This window comes from Labrus mixtus, chromosome 15 (genome assembly GCF_963584025.1).
Source record: "Labrus mixtus chromosome 15, fLabMix1.1, whole genome shotgun sequence".
In the NCBI taxonomy this organism is placed as follows: domain Eukaryota; kingdom Metazoa; phylum Chordata; class Actinopteri; order Labriformes; family Labridae; genus Labrus; species Labrus mixtus.
The window spans coordinates 11,700,970-11,720,716 of record NC_083626.1 but is presented as its reverse complement, the minus strand read 5'-3'; the positions used below and the strand labels follow the sequence as shown (position 1 = coordinate 11,720,716).

Here is a 19,747-nt window from a genome sequence, read left to right as displayed (position 1 = left end):
ATAATGTTCTCCAAGTACAAATTTAACAATTTCAAATTAAAGCCAACACAACCATTTCATCTATAGGTCATTGTTTCATTTTAAATTCAATCTATACAGTACAAAGCCAAAACACAATTGAACATGTATAAATCTTAAAATATTTACGGACTCTACTGTAAATCCTATAGTACATGTAAGCTCTTCAACCCACCAGAGATGACAGAATCATTCCAGCCGTCCAGGTCTGTGGGGAGGCCTGAGGTGTTGGAGAAGCACTGGTCCAGCCGCATGTTCTCCTTATTCTCCTCAGCTTCCTTCTTGGGCCAGTCGGACCCTCCGCTTACCATACAGACCCCCACCAAAGATGATTTGTGTTGGTTCTCTGAGCTACAGGAGCGTGAGAGCCGACCATCAGAACACCACAGCCTGGGAGGTGAGCCCTGCTCACACCCGTCATGTACACTGAGGGGTCACAGCAAGAAAAAGGTACAGGTAGCATTGATGTTAGCTGCAGTAAGCGGCGTTTAGAATAACATCAGGGATTAAATAGACAATATTTCAGGTATGTCTTAAAACTTAACTCTTACAGCAGTTTTGAAGCAACACAACTGTTGTGTACAGTCCCAGTATGTCTGAACGAGGAGGCTGATGTTTAAGGTCAATCTAAGGACTCACCTCTCCTGTCTATTCTTGGAAGCAAAGGCTCTCTGTAGCTCCTCCATAATGCAGCTAGGGGGCATAGGAGGGTGCATCACGTTTCCTATATGTGGGGACCCTGAGGGGTTGGCAAGGGGCCCTCGTAGCGGCAGGGTCATTGAAGCCATGCTTTCTGAGGCCCTGGGTGGAGGCTCCTTAGGGAGGTAGGAGTTTGGCAGATGCGTAGGGAGTGACACAGGGCCTGAGTCTGAAAGAGAGTGATGAGATGATAAACACTGAAAAGATCCACAGGGATTGATAGGTTTGACTTTTAAATGATGATGATGTTTTGGTCAGGTAATACTAATTATGCATGCACAATAAAAGAACATCATGAGGACATGAGGTAATGCTTTGTTCTTGGGGGTGCAAAGATCAACAAAAATAAAACTTCTTCCTTGTAGTTTGAACTAAATGTACGTCTGTTCGCCTATATTTTTGTTATGATTTTTATTATCCTCATATGGGTAATGGGGGAAGGAGTTTGTCCCAGGATACTAAGCTGAAGCTTTTGGTGCACATAAGCATTTTGATTTTCTGGGAAATTAGCCTCCAGTATACTTGACTTGCACATCTGTCTGATGTGAGAGAAAGGTAGAAAAAGCAAATAAATCAAAAAATGGGAACACAGGGAAACAAACTCTGCAAGCTTTATTGCAAATAAACTGTTGAGTAAACATGATTAATTTTCCACAAGGAGGAAGTATAGGTCAATTTCTCCATGCCACGCTGCATTATCCAACTGGAACATCAGAGAGCCCTCATTGAACAACCAGCTCCAGAGGTCAACATTGATATGAGGGCGACTTCCTGCTTCAGAACAATTACATTGACATCTCAGTGCAAAAGGGTGCAACTCCAGGGATGCCAGGCTGCCTTGAATATAAAGGGGTAGCCACGTACCCATATTCAAGGCATCAGACAGGAACAAGAAGAAAGGAGATCTGGTTGACCTGGCCAACTCATACGGGTCAAGAACACAGAAGTGTACTGCTTGCACTGTCGATAATGTTTGTTGTGTGTATGAATTGACCAGGTAGCAAATTAGTTTCCCTGTTGGGGATCAATAAAGTTTTTCTAATCAAATCTAAGTTGGTAGAAACATCAATATAATGGCGCCATGTTCCCAGTGAGATCAAGGACCTCATCTTGGATAGATTGCATCTAACTACTTCAGAATCAGAGTCACTTCTGTGCCAGTAACATCTAGTTGGCATTGGCTGGAGATCAGTATCATTACCATTTGTTCAATATCTGTCACCCTCTTTTCCCTTGACATGAACATGGTTGTGAAAGCCACAGTGGTGTATGACAGAGGCCCACTGACCAAGTCCAGCATGTGACAGCCCCCCGAGCCTAAGTGGATGACCCAAGCGGTCACCTCTGGTGTTAAAAAATGAAGCTGATGCTGAAGTGCAAAATCCTGAAGTGTCCGCTTGAGGCTGGCTTCAGAAGCTCATACACATCCATTCAGAAATTAACAAATCCCATCCTCTGTACCAGGGAGAAGATAAATACTCAAAGGACTGGAGAGGCCCCTAAAGAGGGTGAGGATGGAACTCAAGCCTGCCAAACCAGGTCACTTGTGCTGAGTAACGGCAGTCTCTGACAAGTTCCACTTTTCCACAAATAACACTAAGATTCAATCCATCAATGAGACATAGTCAAAAGTTGGGGGGAACCTTTTTTGACCACAGCCTAAGAGAAGCAGTGCCCATTCAGACATCTATTTAGTAGCTGGAGACCTGGCTCAAAAAGTGGACAAGTCAGGTCTGCCGGGGAAATTCAAATCCTGGTTATACCAACATGGCATCCTGCTGGTTTATGATGTACCCAACACATTAGTATGATGGAGAGGAAGATCATTGGATACCTCTGTAGGTGGCTGACTTATACCTGTGTAAAAGCTGAGTCCCTTGCCTTAGCCCTCTCTGTTCCATCAACACCACCCTGCATATATAAGTTGCTGATCGACGTAACACAACGGGATTGCAGGCCTACTCTTCACCGCACAGGACTGACAGCTAATAGTTGACCAGGGCAAGGAACTCAACTTTCCCGGCAAACTCGACATTATTGTGAACAGATATCGTCATCTTGTCAGAGGCCTCAAGACAGCTTGCCCTCATAGAGTTTACTGTGCGCTGGAACGTCAGCAGTGAGGAGGCGTTTGAAAGGAAGCTGTCCAAGAACCAGGAACTTCTGAAGGATTGTCGGAAACAGGTGGAAGGAACACTGCTAACCGGAGGAAGTATAGGGTAGGCTGCAGAGGCTTTTCTCCACGACAGTCTACACTCTGCTTGACATGAGAAGGCTGCTGTGGAGAACAGCTTCAGGACTGCAATGGAGGCAGCAGAGAAAGCCTCCAGGTGGCTGTGGGGAAAAGGGGTGATCCGTGGCCTGTGATGTGTTCTAGTAGTGCGAAGAGCAACTGTTACCCGCCAAAGAAGCTTGAATGCATCTTTGCAAGTATGTTTTTTTTTTTGTTTTCCTACATTTATTTGAGACCTTTCATTTTAGTTTAGTAACTTTAGTCACTTTTCAGATTAATATTCTCCATTGAAAAACATGTGATCACTTCATAGAACACAACACATTTAACCAGTGGTTCGACTAGTAACGTTTACAATAAAAAAGCGTCCAGAAGGGGCAACCTGGAGCTGGATGTGTCAGATGTTTGAGTTGTCTACCGAAGACACATTTCAACTCTTAACTTATGCAGCAGTTTCTTTAATTCAACTCTTTGTCTAAAGTCAAAACAGCAAAGCAAAGATAATGGAACTGTCCAAAAGTGAATGTGACTTAATTATGGCACATTCAATTAGTTGTGTTCATGATACTTGTTTCTTTTCACTCAAATATGATTCTTAATCCAGAACTTTTACTTATATACTCATACACTGATTTTTTATTTTCTAACTCATTCAGTGTTCCTTAAACAGCTAACTGTTATTAATTAATGGTGCATGAGATACAAATTGCTCACCATCTACTGTATTCAGCTGGGGCAAAAGTTTTGGAGGTACTTGTGGTGGAGAAGTTAAGGTTGGGATTTCTTCCTCTGGTCTTTCCTCCATCTGCTCTCCCACATCCTGCAGCCCCCCGGGTAAATGCAACTCCTCGTCTCCCTCCTCCTGTGGTAATGATGCGTCCTCCTCGACCTGATCACAATCCTGGGGAGGGTCAGCTAGTGGTGGACAGAGATAAAAGGGGAACATTGTTTAAAAACATGTATAGAATTTGTTTTCCTGCACAGACTATTCAAATATGTTCACCATTAAATGGTTGGCAGATGCTGGATACTGCTTTCAGAGGAATGTTTGGAAGGTAAGGGGAGTTACCGTGATTTCAACAACTACAAATGACAAGAAGTTTGAAATTTGGTAGCTTAAATAAGTGAGGGTATGATGGGTAAAACATGAACTGGAGGTTAAAAATCAAATATTAGTTTTGCTCATAGAAATCCATATTGTGGACCTCTCTTTGGAGATGAGAGTGGAGGCAATGTACAGCATTGAGCTGTCTCTGCTGCCCCCTAGTGGTAAATGTTTATAGGCTTAAACAGACTAAATAGTTTTAAAATGAAATGAAATCATTGGCTTTTTGGATAACACTAAACACAAAACATGCCTACAACTAATATAAATATGTACATATAATCCCTGCATATAGAACAATTGTATCATAACATCGCCTATTTAAAAATCATCTCATCGTGAAAAGGTCCCATCATATGAAAAATCACAGCAATCTTATACACTCTCATCTTGATTACAACAAAGCTGAGACAAAAGACACCCAGCGACTTCATAAATCCATTTTCTCCCTCCTCTGTTGCTTTCGCAGCTCTAACATACACTGATTCCTCGACTCTGACTACAGCGAGGGATCATCCTACCAGGCGGGGGCAGCTCCTCATCAGGACCGAGATACTCCACACTGCTGACTGTGAGGTTGTGGTTCAAAGATCCCCCAAATCCTCCGAGCCGGACCGAACCGTCCGAGCAGCAGCCTTGGATGGGGGAGTTTGGGTCGTGGCATAGAAGACTGCTGGATAATGCTACATCTGTGAGAGGGGAGAAGGGTGTGTAGATAACAGGATTTCTGCAAGGCATCCAAATAAATGAGTCAAAGTTTCAGAAAGTTATCTATTTTTACAGATGCACCTTCTTCTCTATAATTTCTGTGTTTTGGGACAGCTGATCTATATTCTTACAATAACACTCCGCTTTGAGGTTTCTTTTATGAGTATTACCTGTTCATTTGAGTGCAAATTATTAAGCTGTTTTAAATAATGTTATTGGGCAGAGAAGGGCTTACAGTATTTAGGCAATAACCTTGAATGTCTTTCTAACTGAAAATATACTTTCATATGATAGAGTAAAAAAGCAAGTCCAGCAAAAAGAGTTACCTGTAGATTGATCGTGTGTGTGTGTGTGTGTGTGTGTGTGTGTGTGTGTGTGTGTGTGTGTGTGTGTGTGTGTGCAGAGTCAGAGCACCTACTAAATGGATTGACTGACAAACCCTGAGACCTCTGATGTGAACAACTATGACCATTCCCCTGAATGACATTCAGTCTTTATGTCACCTTGATTCAACAGCACTCTCCATTACAGCAGGAGTATCACATTTAGCCTTGTGTTCAGCAAAAAAAAACAACAACAACACATTACTGCAGGTATCTGTTATGACTGCTTTTAAAAGCAGGCACACAAGGTGACTTTGCAAAAAAGTCAACATAACTGATGAACCACTAGTGTATTTGAATTATTCTATCACCCACAATTCTATCATCAATTCAGGAAAATTCAATTTATAAATATATTATTGGATGCAATTTTAGATTTTACAGATTTAGCCAAGCTTATGTTGTAAGTGTTACATATTTGTCATTTCACAAAACCCAGATCTCTCTTACCAAAAAAAATAAAGCTACCAGGCCAGTTCGAAAAACCCAAGACATGAACAAAAACAAGGATTTCTGCTTTTTGAAGGAATTTCCTACCATCTCGATGGTAAAAAAATCTGTATTTTTCTTTTTACCAGTGGCCCAAGTTGTGGGAAATCGGTTTGCTTGTCCATACAAATAGGGTGGACAAGCAAACCGGCTGGCAGTGATAAATGAGTTTGCTTTATTTATAAAATCTGAATCAAACTATAACTTATTTTGGTCTCTGATGTTACTTGTTACTTTATTTTTTGACTTACTGGATAGAAAATACATGTTAATTTGCAAGAATAGTTTTTTTAAAACAGAAACAGTGGAAACAGTGTTTTAAAATGAACCTTCCTTTTTTTTACCATGACTCTTCTCTGTGTAACTGATGCAATTTTAATACATGTGAATTTCAAAAAGCTGGAACAAAGTTAATCGCATTGGATTACGTTTGTATTTGCTTTTTTGTATAGATTTGACATAACATGGTATTTTTATACCGTCAGTTCACAATATTCTACTACTGCATTATTGTTCTTGAAAGTATGTGAATCTACCCCTGGGTTTGAATCTGAAACTACTACAACCACCCAACACAACACTTCACCCTCCACCCACCCATCCATCTCAGTACCTGTGGAACTCTGCTTGAGCTTCTCATTTTTCTTTTTTCTCCATTTCCAGGGCTTGAAGATGCGCCCCAGAGTGGCCAGCTTGCTGTTACGTCGGATGGGTGAACTGTGTGCCCCAGACACCAGACAGCCGGTCCTCAGCACCCTCTGCTGGTCAACCAGATCTACTACAGGGAGAGCAGGGTTGGAAAAGAGGCCCAGAGGAGGGTCAAGAGATGCAAGAGAGAGGGGGAAGTGAGTAAGGACAAAGTCGGAAGGAGAGTGACAAAGAGAGAGGTGTGAGAGTGTGTGCAGTGTGAAGGTGGGGATGAAAAGGAGACAGAGAAACAGGGAGAGAGAGAAACGAGAGCACAATTAGTATGCTCACCTTACTGAATAAACCATGATGGACTCCAAGTGCTGTGAACAGATTGAATTAGAAAGACTAATTTGGTTATGGCACACTCCGTCACTGAGCTATGTTTCAAAAATAAATAACTCTCACAGTTCAAATTTGGAGGAAACAGAACTTCACAGACACAGACAGCCTCATAAGACTACAAAAACACCCATTTCCCTGGAGACCAACAGGTGTGCTAGCAGAGCTGTTTTCCCAGAAACAGCATTAGATCTGGCTACCTTTTTAATATATACATATATATATATATATTTAGACACTGCGCTTCTTATTAATCCAGATGTTTTCTGGACAGATTTCTCCCAAATCGATCAATGTTTGACAGAGGTGTGGAAACCCCTGCCATACATCATAATTCCACAGCGGGCACACAAAACTATATCGCTTGCAGTGTATTTAAAAAAATAAATCATTTTAGCCCAATAAGCCGTGATGTTTTGGTGACTTGTGCATGTCTTCTGTTGCAGATGGCTCAACCACTGATCGTGTTTATGTTATGTTCTGCATGCAGGCAATTCATTATATGTCCCTTAAAACAAAACATTTGCTCTCAGAAAAGGCTTGTTAATCTCCAAGGGCTCTAAATAAAAAGGTGCAAATACAAAATACATTTGTCAAACAAAGGTTAAGTTTCACAAAAGAAATAGACATAAAAGGAAGAGGATGAAGCATACAGTGACAAGTGCAGTATATACAATTTATCTAAAATAATATGTGAGCTGTCCCCTTATTCTGTGCTGCAGCCACCACACACAAAGCTCTTTCCTCTCTTAGAATTGAAGTTATATTTCAATGAATGATGGCTGTGACTCATATCAAGAAAAGATTGCTGATTGTTTGTCTGAACCGAAAAACTGCCTAGAAGGGAGGATATTTACAATATGCAATTTTACATTTAAAGTGTTCCATACAGTATGTCAATTTGACAAAAAAATGCAGCAATATCTGCCTTCAGGAGGCTGATATCTTTGTTCAACATTCAGCTGAGGATGAGGCAAGGATTTGTGATGGAGGAGGTTGTGGATAGAAGGTGGTGGGGGGGGGGAGGGGGGGGGTCTCAGGGTGTGATGTGGAGTACTGTGGTGGAGGAGGGAGAATACAGCTGACTCCTTTTCATGTTTTTTTTTGCTGCTCCTTCCCTCTTCCATAAAGCACATGGGGAGGGGGTAGAGAGAGAGAGAGAACGGTGGTGATTGGGGGAGGAGAGGAGGGAGGAGTAGAAACAGAGAGAAGAAACAAGACAAGGAGAGGGGAACCAAGAAAAGAGAAGAGACGGGGGGGAAGGAAAGAAAAGAAAATAAGGTGGTGAAAAAAGGGGGAAAATAAGTAAGGAACAAGATATAGAGACCCAAGAAAAAATAAAGGATGGGAAAGAAATTGAAAAAAGGGGCGGGGAAAAATAGGCACAAGAAGAAAAGGAAAATAGATTAGGGGAAATTAAAACCAAGACAGAAAGAAATAAAGAATATGAGGTGAAAGGAGGTAATTTCCAGTTTGGCTTGCAGTGTAAACATTCCAGGAAACAGGTCAGTTGACCATGCACACTCTCACTGTGTTATCATCACTACTGTCACACACTCAGCATGGCAGACGTGGCGCCGTACGCAGAATCCAGGTCAAGCTTGAAGGAAACGCACCCAGTCGCTCAGAAAAAAAAAAGCTTAAGAGAAGGAGAGGGGTGGTGGGAGGGGCAGTCGTTGTGTTTGTGTGAGAGGCAGAGAGAGAGAGAGAGAGAGAGAGAGAGAGAGAGAGCATGTGTGTGTGGAGAAAAAAGGAAGGGGGAAGGAAGGAGGTGGGGTCAGGCCCGCTGCTGTTGCCATGGCGACCACATCCAGATGCTGCCGCAGCAGTGGGAGCCAGCGGGAAGAGCGAGTCAGCGTGTAGCTCAGAGCAAGAGGAGGAGAGAGCAGAGGAGCCCCCTTCTCAGACACATCTTAAGCCAGTGGCAACACCCAGTGCATTGTGGGTAGGGGGTGAAGCCACATGGAGGACAAGATCTGTCTGCATTTTGAAGCAGGGATGGAAACAGGAGGGTGGGAAGGCTGGGAGGGGTTTGGGGGAGGACGAGAGAAGAAGGGGGATTCTGGGGAGAAGAGACGAGAAGCGGCGAGAAGGAGAGATGGGAGGGGGCTGTTGCTATACGGAAGCGCTTGCAGGAGAATCTGGGCTCGTCCAATCACAGAGCAGCTATTTATAATGCATATCAAGTAACTCTTCATACTTCATAGGAGGGGTGGTTGTTCTCTGAAATGACAGGAGTCAGGGTAGAGCACAGGAATTAGGTGAAAACACATGCATACACATGGATTTGATTTTATTCGCCGGATGAGGATGTCTCCAAATGTATGTCAGATAAGCATGGGCGGACTACATGCACTATGTGGAGATTACGTGCAATTCTAATTAATATGCTAATGCGATTTATTAAATCCATGTGTCAAGCTGATTCAGGGGACCAATAGTATTTTTGCTCTGTGCCCATAGTTCTCTACAACACTAGTCTATGCAAACTGTAATTCAAGTCGGGTGGTGAAGTTTTGGCTTTTCACTGGATGAAAGATCAGAATCCAAATAGAAAACGTAATACAATTCATAAAGACCACAAATACAAACTCTTTGTGCTGCTTATTATACGGCATTAGTGCAGTGTGGACTCCAAAATGATTTAAGAGTGGAATAAAGTGTGCAATATGATAATGTGACTTGGCAGGAAAACAGAGAGCGTTAGTGGGCCACCAGGGACCACACCCCTCTTAACTAGCTTGTCAGCACATTCAAGATCGGTAGGCTCTCCCCCCGCCATGTACACAGTGAGCACATCCCCCATCAGGAGTGCCTAAGGTGTGCTAAATAAAGGCATCTTGTACAAAGTACAGGAATCTAAACATTACAGATACATTGAAACAATCAATAGAAAAGTGCTGAACACCTTGTTTTCCTGCTCTGTTGTATCTCTGACAACCAAAAAGGAAGCAATTGTGAGCACGCAATGAATACAACACAAAATCTGTCTGTGACCTTTACAGTTTTTGCAATGAAAGGCACTAACACTGAAGGGTAGGATAATATCAACAGCATAGTTTCAGCAGTGAGATGGTATTAGGCAAAGCCTTGCTGTATCCGCTGATCACTGATCTAATGAGTGATTTTGTGTTTTTTAAGCTCTCACTGTAGTACAAAAACATCAGAATGAATTAAACAGAACCTCACTATTTATGTTGTATTTCTCAGGGACACAATGTATAATACATGTTTGCATCAATTGTCTGCATAACAAGCCCACTGACCACTCAAGGATTTATCACGCAATATCTTATTTTGCAATCAAGTAGATCCCCAAACACAATAAGTTGTTCCTGTCCGTAATTCAAGGAAATCTGTCAGTAAGTAGCTCGTTTGGTTCACCACTTTAGTCAAAACTGAAATTCCTCTACAACTATAAAAGTACCTGGATAAGCGAGACATTTTGATATATATTCACTGTTGCCAGAATCCTGTCAGAGGCTCTGTCAGAGTTTGATTTAATCTTTTGAAATACACTCACATCTGCAAAATAAACAGATAAAAAAATCTAGGCATTGATGGTTCTGAGGGGGAAATATGATTGCTCCCCTTATTTTTCACTAAGGTAAAAGTGAGATCTCACACATCTGATAGCATGGCTGTAGGCTCTTGCTACTATACTAAACCTGCTGTACACACCTTTAAACCAGACCCGATCATAAAAGACTATACCACTCTACCATAACATAAAATTGACCCTCATAGATGAAGCCCCACAGAGTCTCCGTTCCTTGCTTCAGCCACCCTGCAACTTCCACCCAAGCAACTGACAATGTGCCCTTGAATGGACCATCTTCTTACCGGCTGCAACGCCAACTGACCTCCTCACTTTACCCCCCTGGCTTTACAACTGAGCTGCCATCTGTCTGTAGCCCTGTTGCCTCAGGGGCCCGGGCCACGTCTAACAAGTTGCAGAGAGAAAGCATATAGCAGAAGGGCTTAGAAGCATAAAATGAAAGTGTATGACTATGAGAGAAAATATGAGATATCATGAATAGTAGTGGCCAAGTATAGAGTGATTTATAACAGGATAGGCTAATAATGAACACCTTGACTCTATTCAGGCTCTAAATAGAGCAAAGTCCACCCAACAAGGAAGTTATTAATAACTCCTGAAATCACTGTCTCTTAAAGCTTCCCTTCTTCTGTGACATTTATTTTGTCGTTGCTCTGACTCATTTTAAATTTACTCAAATAAAAAACAAGTTCCATCGAGTAAAATTAGCTCTTTTTATCATGTGTTTCAAGCAATTCTGCAAACATAAATTCCTTATGCCGAGGGACCAAAACTGTAATTGAGGACACAAGGTCATATCCTTGTTGTTCTCTTTATCATGTTTATGCATTTTCATTTTCAAACCATAAGGTAATTCATTGGGAGGGGAAAGAAAGTCCTCTCACAAATGAAAGCCAACATTTTCATTTTTACAACCTATGCTGATTTAAATTACAAAAAAAGTCAATAGTTACGGCAATTAATATGTTTTCGCACAAAACAAAACAAGCTGTGGACCCTAGGTTAATGTGCATATTCTAGGATGAGTACCCTAGAATGGATCTTTTTTACTATAACTTTGTGTGTATTTCTGATCAACATAGCGTGTGTGGTGTAAGGCTACATGAGTTGGCAAAGGTAAAGCCTCCAGATCATCAAAGTGATTAGAGGCCGAGTGTGTGGGCTTCTGGCATCAAGAGAGTGAAATCATGTCAGCGAGGCCAGCAACCAATAGGAAACGCCTAAGGCCCTAATTTCTTACCATATGTTGTAGTTGAGAATGAGGACTAGCGGGTGGCTTGGTGTGTAAAGCCTTTGCTGCAGCATCAACAAAGAGAACCAAGAATCATGTTCATAATCAGAGTCTATTTAAAGGCTGGTAGTATTACTTTTCAGTTTCCAATTTTCTAAAATGTAATGGAAAAATAGAAAATGAGAAAAGTAAAATGTTGGTGCGGATAACCAGAATAGGTTCTCAGCAGTGAACACAAAACTGAATTAGTCTCATCAGTTTTAAGAAAGTGCATATTCTTATTTTTGCAGTGCTTTCAGTTTGAACAAAACAGTATTTTCTATTACAGTATGCATTACTTTACACAAGGCACGTCTTGTCATAAAAATGGTACTGTTGTTAAGAAAAGTTTCTATCTGAAAAGTAGTTACACTACTATTGATATCATCAAGGTCATATGTGTTGAAACAGGAATCTTTTTACCTAAAAGGAAAATGTTTTTGACAACTTTATGCTAACATAAATGCTATAAAGAAGGCCATCTTTTTCAAACTTAAACATTACAAAAGGGTCCTGCTTTATAATGTAAAGTGTCTTGATGCTTTATAAATAGCATTTAATAATACAAATGCTCGATGGATTAATGGATTAACCTTTTCAAACAGTCAGAAGAGCACAGACAAAAAACCTAAATCAGGAAATCTCATTTCAAATAATCAGACTGTTGGGAAAAGGTTTTACTCATGTTGGTTTGAGAGAAATGTGTACTTTTTACTCATGTACAACTACTCAAAACATGTGTAACAATACTTTGACATTCATATAGACATATAAGGATATACACACAAATATACAAACCGACCCACATCTGCATTACAACCAGGAAGAAGAGGCTATCTTTGACCAGCTTTGAATGCTTTGCTGCAGTCATCACATCCACAGGGGGCTGAACATGTTCCTGCTAAATGTGCCTTTCCTGTCACCCACACAATAGGGCAAGCCTTGAGAAATGTCATCACAACACATTCTACCAACATTACCCACCTGAGGAAGATGAAGTCCTGAATGCTGTCCAGGAAGAGTTCCAGTCAATACTTGAGTTTTGGGCTCTGTTCCCGTAGGCTCCATCATAAAGCATCCTCCAATCAGGTAATGGAAGTCTTGGTTCACCTTTTCTACCCTGTGCTGTTTCTGCAGTCTTTCACTTAAATATAACAGGTTTCAAGATTCATTCTACCCATTCAGCTTTTTTATATCTACAAGGAAGATTAATCCTTTCTCAGAAGTGGTTTCATTAAAATAAACTTTTAGACCCTGCTGAGAAGCAAAGAGAGTTTACTCCTGTTATCAAATACTTTTACGAGAACAAAGAAGGTCACAGCTTCAACATGTATCTTTTCAACGGGTTTAGAAAGTGTTCTCCTTGAACCATATCCCAAACTTCTTTCCAGTCAATTTCAAGATAACAAAAATGTAAATGTGGGCATTCACTGCTCCCTGAAAGCAGCTGGTACTCTCAAGGTTCATGCACAGCTGAGTTAGCTATGGATCTTCAATAGTGTGTGGGCGTTTTCAGTCAACAACAGGCTAGTAATAGACTCCAGTATCAGAGTCAGGTGGGTGAGCAGTGGTGTGTAATATGTTCCTGTTGTCTCCATCGTTTCAGGTCAATGTCTGTAACATTTATATAAAACATACTGAGCATGAAAGAGAGTAAATACTCATTGGTTCAATGAGTGTTTGCGTGCAAGTTTTTGTGTCTGTGCTTGATACAGAAGCTGATGGCTTCGACCCACTGGGCTTCCATTGCTCTGCAGGGAGGAGGAAACATCATGGTCTCCTGGCAGAGGAAGAAATTTGGGAGGTACACAGAGGAACCGTACAAATCACTGCTGTTAGCACTGTAATCTCCAAACATGTTCCACTACAACACACACATTTGGATTCCCTCAAGTGTGCAGCAATGTGAGCGTGGGATGGTTCGGGCCTATTAAAATCAACGATCCCAAGCTGCAGCTGGATCTAGAGTGGGGAGTGTACAGTAGTGTGTGCAAAAGCTGCTACTCCTCTAGGGAAACACAGAAATTAATAAAAAAAATAGTGTGACATTTGTTGCTATGTTATAGAATGCTAAAAGCTGTGTTCATCCCATATGCTGGACCTCAAATAGATCATGGCCTGCATGAACAAAGACCAACAGCTCATTTTGTGACACCGGACTGTGCGCAGACAGGAGTCAGTAACAGCCCACTAACCTCATTTGTCATAGACATATGGATGGTTGTATTTGTCTTTACACCATGTAGTAATCACTTAATTGGCCATTTCATGCATATCATGGAAAACATATTGAGGACATGGGGTCTGGTTTGATTGAATGACCCTAGATAGGACACGTGATGTATTGTATTGTAACTCAATTAAAACACATTAAAGTTCATCCATATTCATGGCCACACTGAACTCAGGATTGTAATAGCTAAATTCATGCAAAGAAAAAAATATTTTGTTGTCTTCGAAATTGTGTTGGTCGGACTGGAGCAAAAACGGTGTCATTCCTGCAGTTCATTCTGTCACGAGAGCTGCCCGGGATGACAGACATGAAAACTGTCCACCAAAGTCTTTCCCTCCATTACACAAAGACATTCATTTGTGTGACCAAACAAGATGCCTTCAGTCGCTCTGTGCCAGAGGGAGGCCTCTTGTTGTGCAAAATACACTATATGGCATGATTGGACAGGTTTGTGCCATGCAATGAATCATTGTTGATGAAGAAGTTGGTAACGACTCACTCATCAGAAATGAGCACAGACGTTGTTCTACAGGTTTGGCCACAGCTCTTATAGCACTTTTTAAGGGATTGGATTTTAATTGGAGCTTTTGGCCTCCATAGATGTATGAGATTATTAAATTACATGGAATTTGTGCCTGGATCTGCACACTGTCTTCCTTGTCAATGTGTCATCAGTGCCAAAGAAATAAAGAGAAAAATATTTATATACGTTTCTGTGTTTCTTTCACAGCAGATCAGCAGATGGATTGAAATGAGGCATCTGTAATCCAGGACAGACTTATCAGCAAGCAGAACACGGCTCTGCTCGGTTCAGCAGCCTGCTGCAGAGCGAAGGCAGTGGCTGTCCATGGTGCTGAAACTCACCCTGCAATAAAAATCAAGTCCAAAATCACTTCCTCTCCTATCGCGCCCTGCTCTAATATATTTCTGCTCCATGCACTCCAAACCATATATAATATTGTACAAAAATATAAGTATTTTTCATAATAGGGTGGCTATAATAAAAAAGAAAATTCATGATTTATATGCAGATTTATTGTTTAACTTAATTAATAAGTACTTTTGTCTGTAAGTATCTTGAAATTGCATGTCATGTCAGATCATCATTCCAGATTCAAATCTCAATTTAGAGTAATAAAAGAACAGAGAAAGTGTCAAATCTTTGGACGGGAGAAGCTCACACCAATGAATAATAAATGACTTTAGTGGCTAATCACTTCTCAAAATTGTTACAGATTAAATTTCTGTCAATCAATTTACTGTACTGATAGTAGAAGTTTTATGAAAATTCAACAGTCTAGTAAGAAGCATATCAATGATGATCTCTGCAACATAAGTGATGATCTGTGTGAACTTTTTGTTTTTGACTCACAGTTCTCACTAAAAGGATGCAATGATCCTGGTAATTATAGCTATGTTTACTACTTGCATTTTAATGTAAAATCCTATCAAAAAATGTATATACAAGCTAATGTTTAAAGAATAACAAAAAATTGTTGATTTGTGTTGAAGTGAATTATTTCAGCATATAGCAGACACTGCCCAAGTGCAATGTAATGCCTGATATGTACTGGTCACTTACCAATATTTATCTATCGTCATCATTTTAAACAGAGAAAACTTACGCTTATCTAACTGCTAGATGAGAGGAAGCTGATTGTAATACCTGGACCAGTTTCATAAACTAGCGTATGATCTTATTTTAATGATGTGTACTTAAAAAAGTCAATCAAATACATTTGAAATATATATAAAAAGATCTATAGTCATTCGTTTTTTGAGTGTTGATTATGTGTGAACACAACAGTGTGAGTGATTTTCAACACAACCAACAACTTTCTCATCCTTTACTCACTTATCTCATGAACCCTTAACCTCAAACATTCAGTCAAAAAACACAATGAAAAGCTTTGATTCATTTCTATTTATGACCATATAACTTCAGCTACAGATATCTGATCTCGCTATGCATTTAATTTATTACCTCCTCAGAGGCCCTTGCAGAGATATTTAATAATCCTGTGTTGTAAGTGCCGACCAAACTCTCTATGGAGGCATCACACCACTTTATTTCCTTTCCATGGTGCTTTAAATTCTGTCAATCTGTCTTGTAATGGCTTGCCTATTGGGCTTCACCTGCCTGCTATTCCTCTTCTTTTATTTCACACAAGTCTTCATCTATACCTCTTTCAAGCCTGCACTCTATGTTTGAGCACCATGTTTCTTCATCCCAGACAAGAGTGTTTATCAGTGATGGGGCCCAGGACTCCCCTCTGCCCCCTTCATCTATCTCTGACTGTATCTGACTAGGACAGAGAGGGACACAGAGGCAACAAACAGGTGTGAGGACATAATATTGATTTATGATGTGTGTGTGTGTGTGTGTGTGTGTGTGTGTGTGTGTGTGTGTGTGTGTGTGTGTGTGTGTGTGTGTGTGACTGTGTTTGTGTGACAAGTGTCTTTCTCACTCAGTGAGAAATGACAGGGAGGGGTGGAGGTAAAAAAAAACCATTCAAAGGACTGTTTTACTTTGTTTATGTTCCCCAGCCTTACTTTAGTCAATCAATCATTTTACTTCAGAGATTAATCAAATGAAAAAAAAAAAGATTTGCATTGAATGATATAACCAGAGGGAATTATCACTAAACCCTGCAGTCCGCCGTCTAAGTGTCATGCAATTTGACTGTCTTGGCTGACTTTCTATGCAATAGACAGCTCTTTAACTCTAAATACCTAGTTTATTCTGCCCCATAAGCGCCAAAGACCAGATAGAAAAATAAAGGGACTAGCTGTAACCCCCTAACTCTAACCCTTCAATCTCTTACCTTACCTGACTTCTTTCTCACGAGTTGCTGGAAACCAAAAATTAAGTTACAATAAAAAAGAATAAGTGTTATATTTAGATTCGTTAGCAGGACTGAAACACAACTCTGACATTGATGGGTATCCATTGTATGTAAGATATTGATTATAAATCACATACAGTTTTAACTGTAAGTTCTCTTGAACTATTTCCCACCTTGCAAGCAGCCATTCAGGGAAACATTGACCTGCTAAAAGAAAAAAGCTAGTCCTAAAAAATCTGATTAAATCTTTGAGAAATTAAAAAATAGTATTTAAAAAAGGTTGAGCTATAAATAAAATCAGAATAATAGTTCATTGTTTAAGTCATGAAACAGAAAATCTGACTCATCAGACTCCTTTCATACCCTTTTTGTGAATGTTAATTATAAATCTCAGTTGGAAAAGTCAGTCAGACAGAGCAACCTCATTTACGACATTTACATCGGAAAATACAGAGAGAAAAATAATACATATGTCAAGGTTAAACAGGAAATGAAGTATTCTAGGATTATATCCCCTTAAGGTTAACATACAAATGGAAAACAGGCCTGGTATCAGCGCTCATGCAGCAGCTTTTCAAATCAGAAGCGCACAGCCGCTGCCTCTTTGTTAATGGTCTCCTATAGACCATCAATCATCACACCCTGGCTGGTTAGCAACATGACAACTTCTTGGCTTTCAGTGAGGCCGCTTCCTCCTCATCTCCTCTTCTCCATGCTCTGTTCTCTCCATCCCTTCTCTGCCTCACTAATTCAGTCTCCTGTCCTTTTCTCTCTAGGACCTTTCCTTCCCTTTACCTTCAAAAAAAGTCTACACTGTTCCACAAATGGAAGCCCAGAGGAGTAAGTTAGCTCTTTACCCTTCAGAGCATGCAACGTTGTGCACTCCATTTAACCTGGGACTTTATAGGCTAAATAGCTCCGTCCTGACTTTATGCTGGGCTTCTCTGACAGGTGGTCGGGGCAGCTCCGGCCCTTATTCCCTGTCCTCCGAGGGCTCTTCTCTCTTTTGCCCTGCCTGACAGTCTTGTCCTGGCATCCAGCTCCAACTTTTTGGGTATTTCTTTTCATTGCAAGAGACTTTACAGATCTGCCAGACTCATACATATCAATGCACACATAGTGGCGCACACCAGTATAACGCCATCACGTAGGTGTACACACGCATACATTAGCAGCAGCAATACATGGCCAGGACAGTGTCAGATGTCTAATATGCTCAGAGGTTTTGTTGTGTTTGTTGTAATTATTGTGCTCCATTGTCGAGAGTGTCCATAGAGAGCATAGCTCAACAAGGCGTCCAGATGCAGCTTATCCCCATTCACTAGTAGTCCACTGATCCACAGTGTGACAGTACAATAAGCAAAACATTCAGAGAGGAAACGCTTTTAACACTTCAGGTATTCTTCTTTTTTTAAGGGTTCAACATCATGTGTTTTGCACGGTGCATTAAAAAAATGTGAGTTATTTGACAGCTGTTTTTGCTTCAACTGTTTTGTAAGAATTTTTAAACAATTTTAGGGAAAAAGATGACATGAAATAAGAATATATTAGATTAATGACTGAATAATAGAAGTAGTTGTTCGAAAGAGATATCCATAAGAAAATTGAGGGGAAAATGTTATCAGGGGACTAATGACTACACAATTTCTTTAGGGTAATTTGTAGATATCTCTTGTGGTATAACAGAGTCACAGTTTATTAACTCAAAGAAAATCGCTTCCGTCTTGGGATTTGTATGTGTAGGCAGACTATTGATAATCAGGTGGAAGACTCCAAGTTGGAAACAACACAAAGAGCCTTCATACTTCTTTGCAAATATTCTCCAAGAACCTAACTTGAGGAATGAATCGCTCCAACAGATATTCCCTCATGTGTCTGTCTCAGGCCTCACTAGCATATCTCACAGTGTTCAGTTAGTTTGGGATCTAGGGATTATAGGCCACCCATCCTTACTTTAATAGTAAAATGGATTATGAAATGATTGGAAATGTCAGTGTTTACTGCCATGGACTGACACATATGTATCATTAACCATTAGCTTTAAAATATATAGCCATGTGCCTTTCAGGGGTGACTATGTATACATACTATAGTAGGCATTCGATCTGCGTATTATAGTATAGTCTATGGGTCTGTGTTACCTTATTTGACAGAAATCTATGCATTTCCTGTTATTTGTGACCATTGTTTAAACATAATTGCCATTATGCTTGAGTAAATGAAACCCCATCTAAATCTGGATAAGATTTTATTTTTATTGTAAAAGTGAAACAGGTGGAGGGGAGGGATTTTGAGGGAGAGGGGTGTAATGAGTTTGGGAGAGAGGAGGTCACATCCTACCAGTGCACTTCACCCTCTTCCTACGACAGCTGCTCTTTTGCTTTGACTTCCTACAAAATAATAAATTGCATTTGCCGCTTGCCGGGTGTCAGTGGAGCATCCAGACCCGGTTAAAACAAACGAACAAATCAGCTGGCTATCCAGCGCGAGCCGCATGCATAAATGGATGAGAGGGGAGCTAATTGCTGGAAGTCAGAGACGTCGTATTTAAGTTTATGTTCTGCTTGTTCAACAGTCGTCTGATAATTTATATATTTCAAACTGCTTGCAAACTTGAATTGCAATTTGAATCGTCTTTTTTTTTTTTGCTTTGGCGCTGGTGATTTTCCTTTGGCGTTGGGTAAAACCTCTTTGGGGGGCGCCAAAGAATTCTCTAAGCAGGAAAAACCCTGATAGCCATTTGTTTTGGAAAAAAATTTGCTTCCCACTGTCTCAACTACATCAATTAATAATACCAGAAGAAAACATTTGATGAAGCAGATATTTTGTTTGTATACAAGGAGGCTACTTGTCGATGTCTGAGTGCTCCTTCTTGGCCTCAGTGGGGACCTCTGTGCATCATGGAGGAGAGTAATGAATAGCTCTCCAGTGGCTATAGCTAACAGGTGGCCTTGACTTACTCACTGTCCCTTAAGGCTGACCATGATGAATCAGTCGTGACTGTCGTGAATTACAGCTCTTCTACTGAACAGGAAGTATCAACTTAATTAAGCTGGAACTTAATGCAGTGACAGGTTGGTCATCAGAAGACCAATTCAAGTATTAACTAAAAACTGTTAGCTTGTCTATATACCCTATTTGACAACTATATGAACACAAGTGAAAGCAACAGCAA

At 40.5% G+C, this 19,747-nt stretch overlaps 1 protein-coding gene across 2 annotated transcripts in view; it reads right to left on the bottom strand.

The window, feature by feature from the left end:
* Positions 1–19,747, bottom strand: part of phactr3a (phosphatase and actin regulator 3a) — a 32,626-nt gene that overhangs the window by 8,144 nt on the left and 4,735 nt on the right. The window contains exons 2-6 of one of the 2 annotated variants that reach the window (XM_061057377.1): positions 6,249–6,410; positions 4,577–4,744; positions 3,665–3,865; positions 658–886; positions 194–444 (exon numbers count right to left, since the gene is read on the bottom strand). In XM_061057377.1, the coding sequence (XP_060913360.1) occupies positions 194–444; positions 658–886; positions 3,665–3,865; positions 4,577–4,744; positions 6,249–6,410 (1,011 nt within the window). Of the gene's footprint in view, positions 1–193; positions 445–657; positions 887–3,664; positions 3,866–4,576; positions 4,745–6,248; positions 6,414–19,747 lie in introns of both variants that reach the window. The other variant, XM_061057376.1, reaches the window with a different exon arrangement.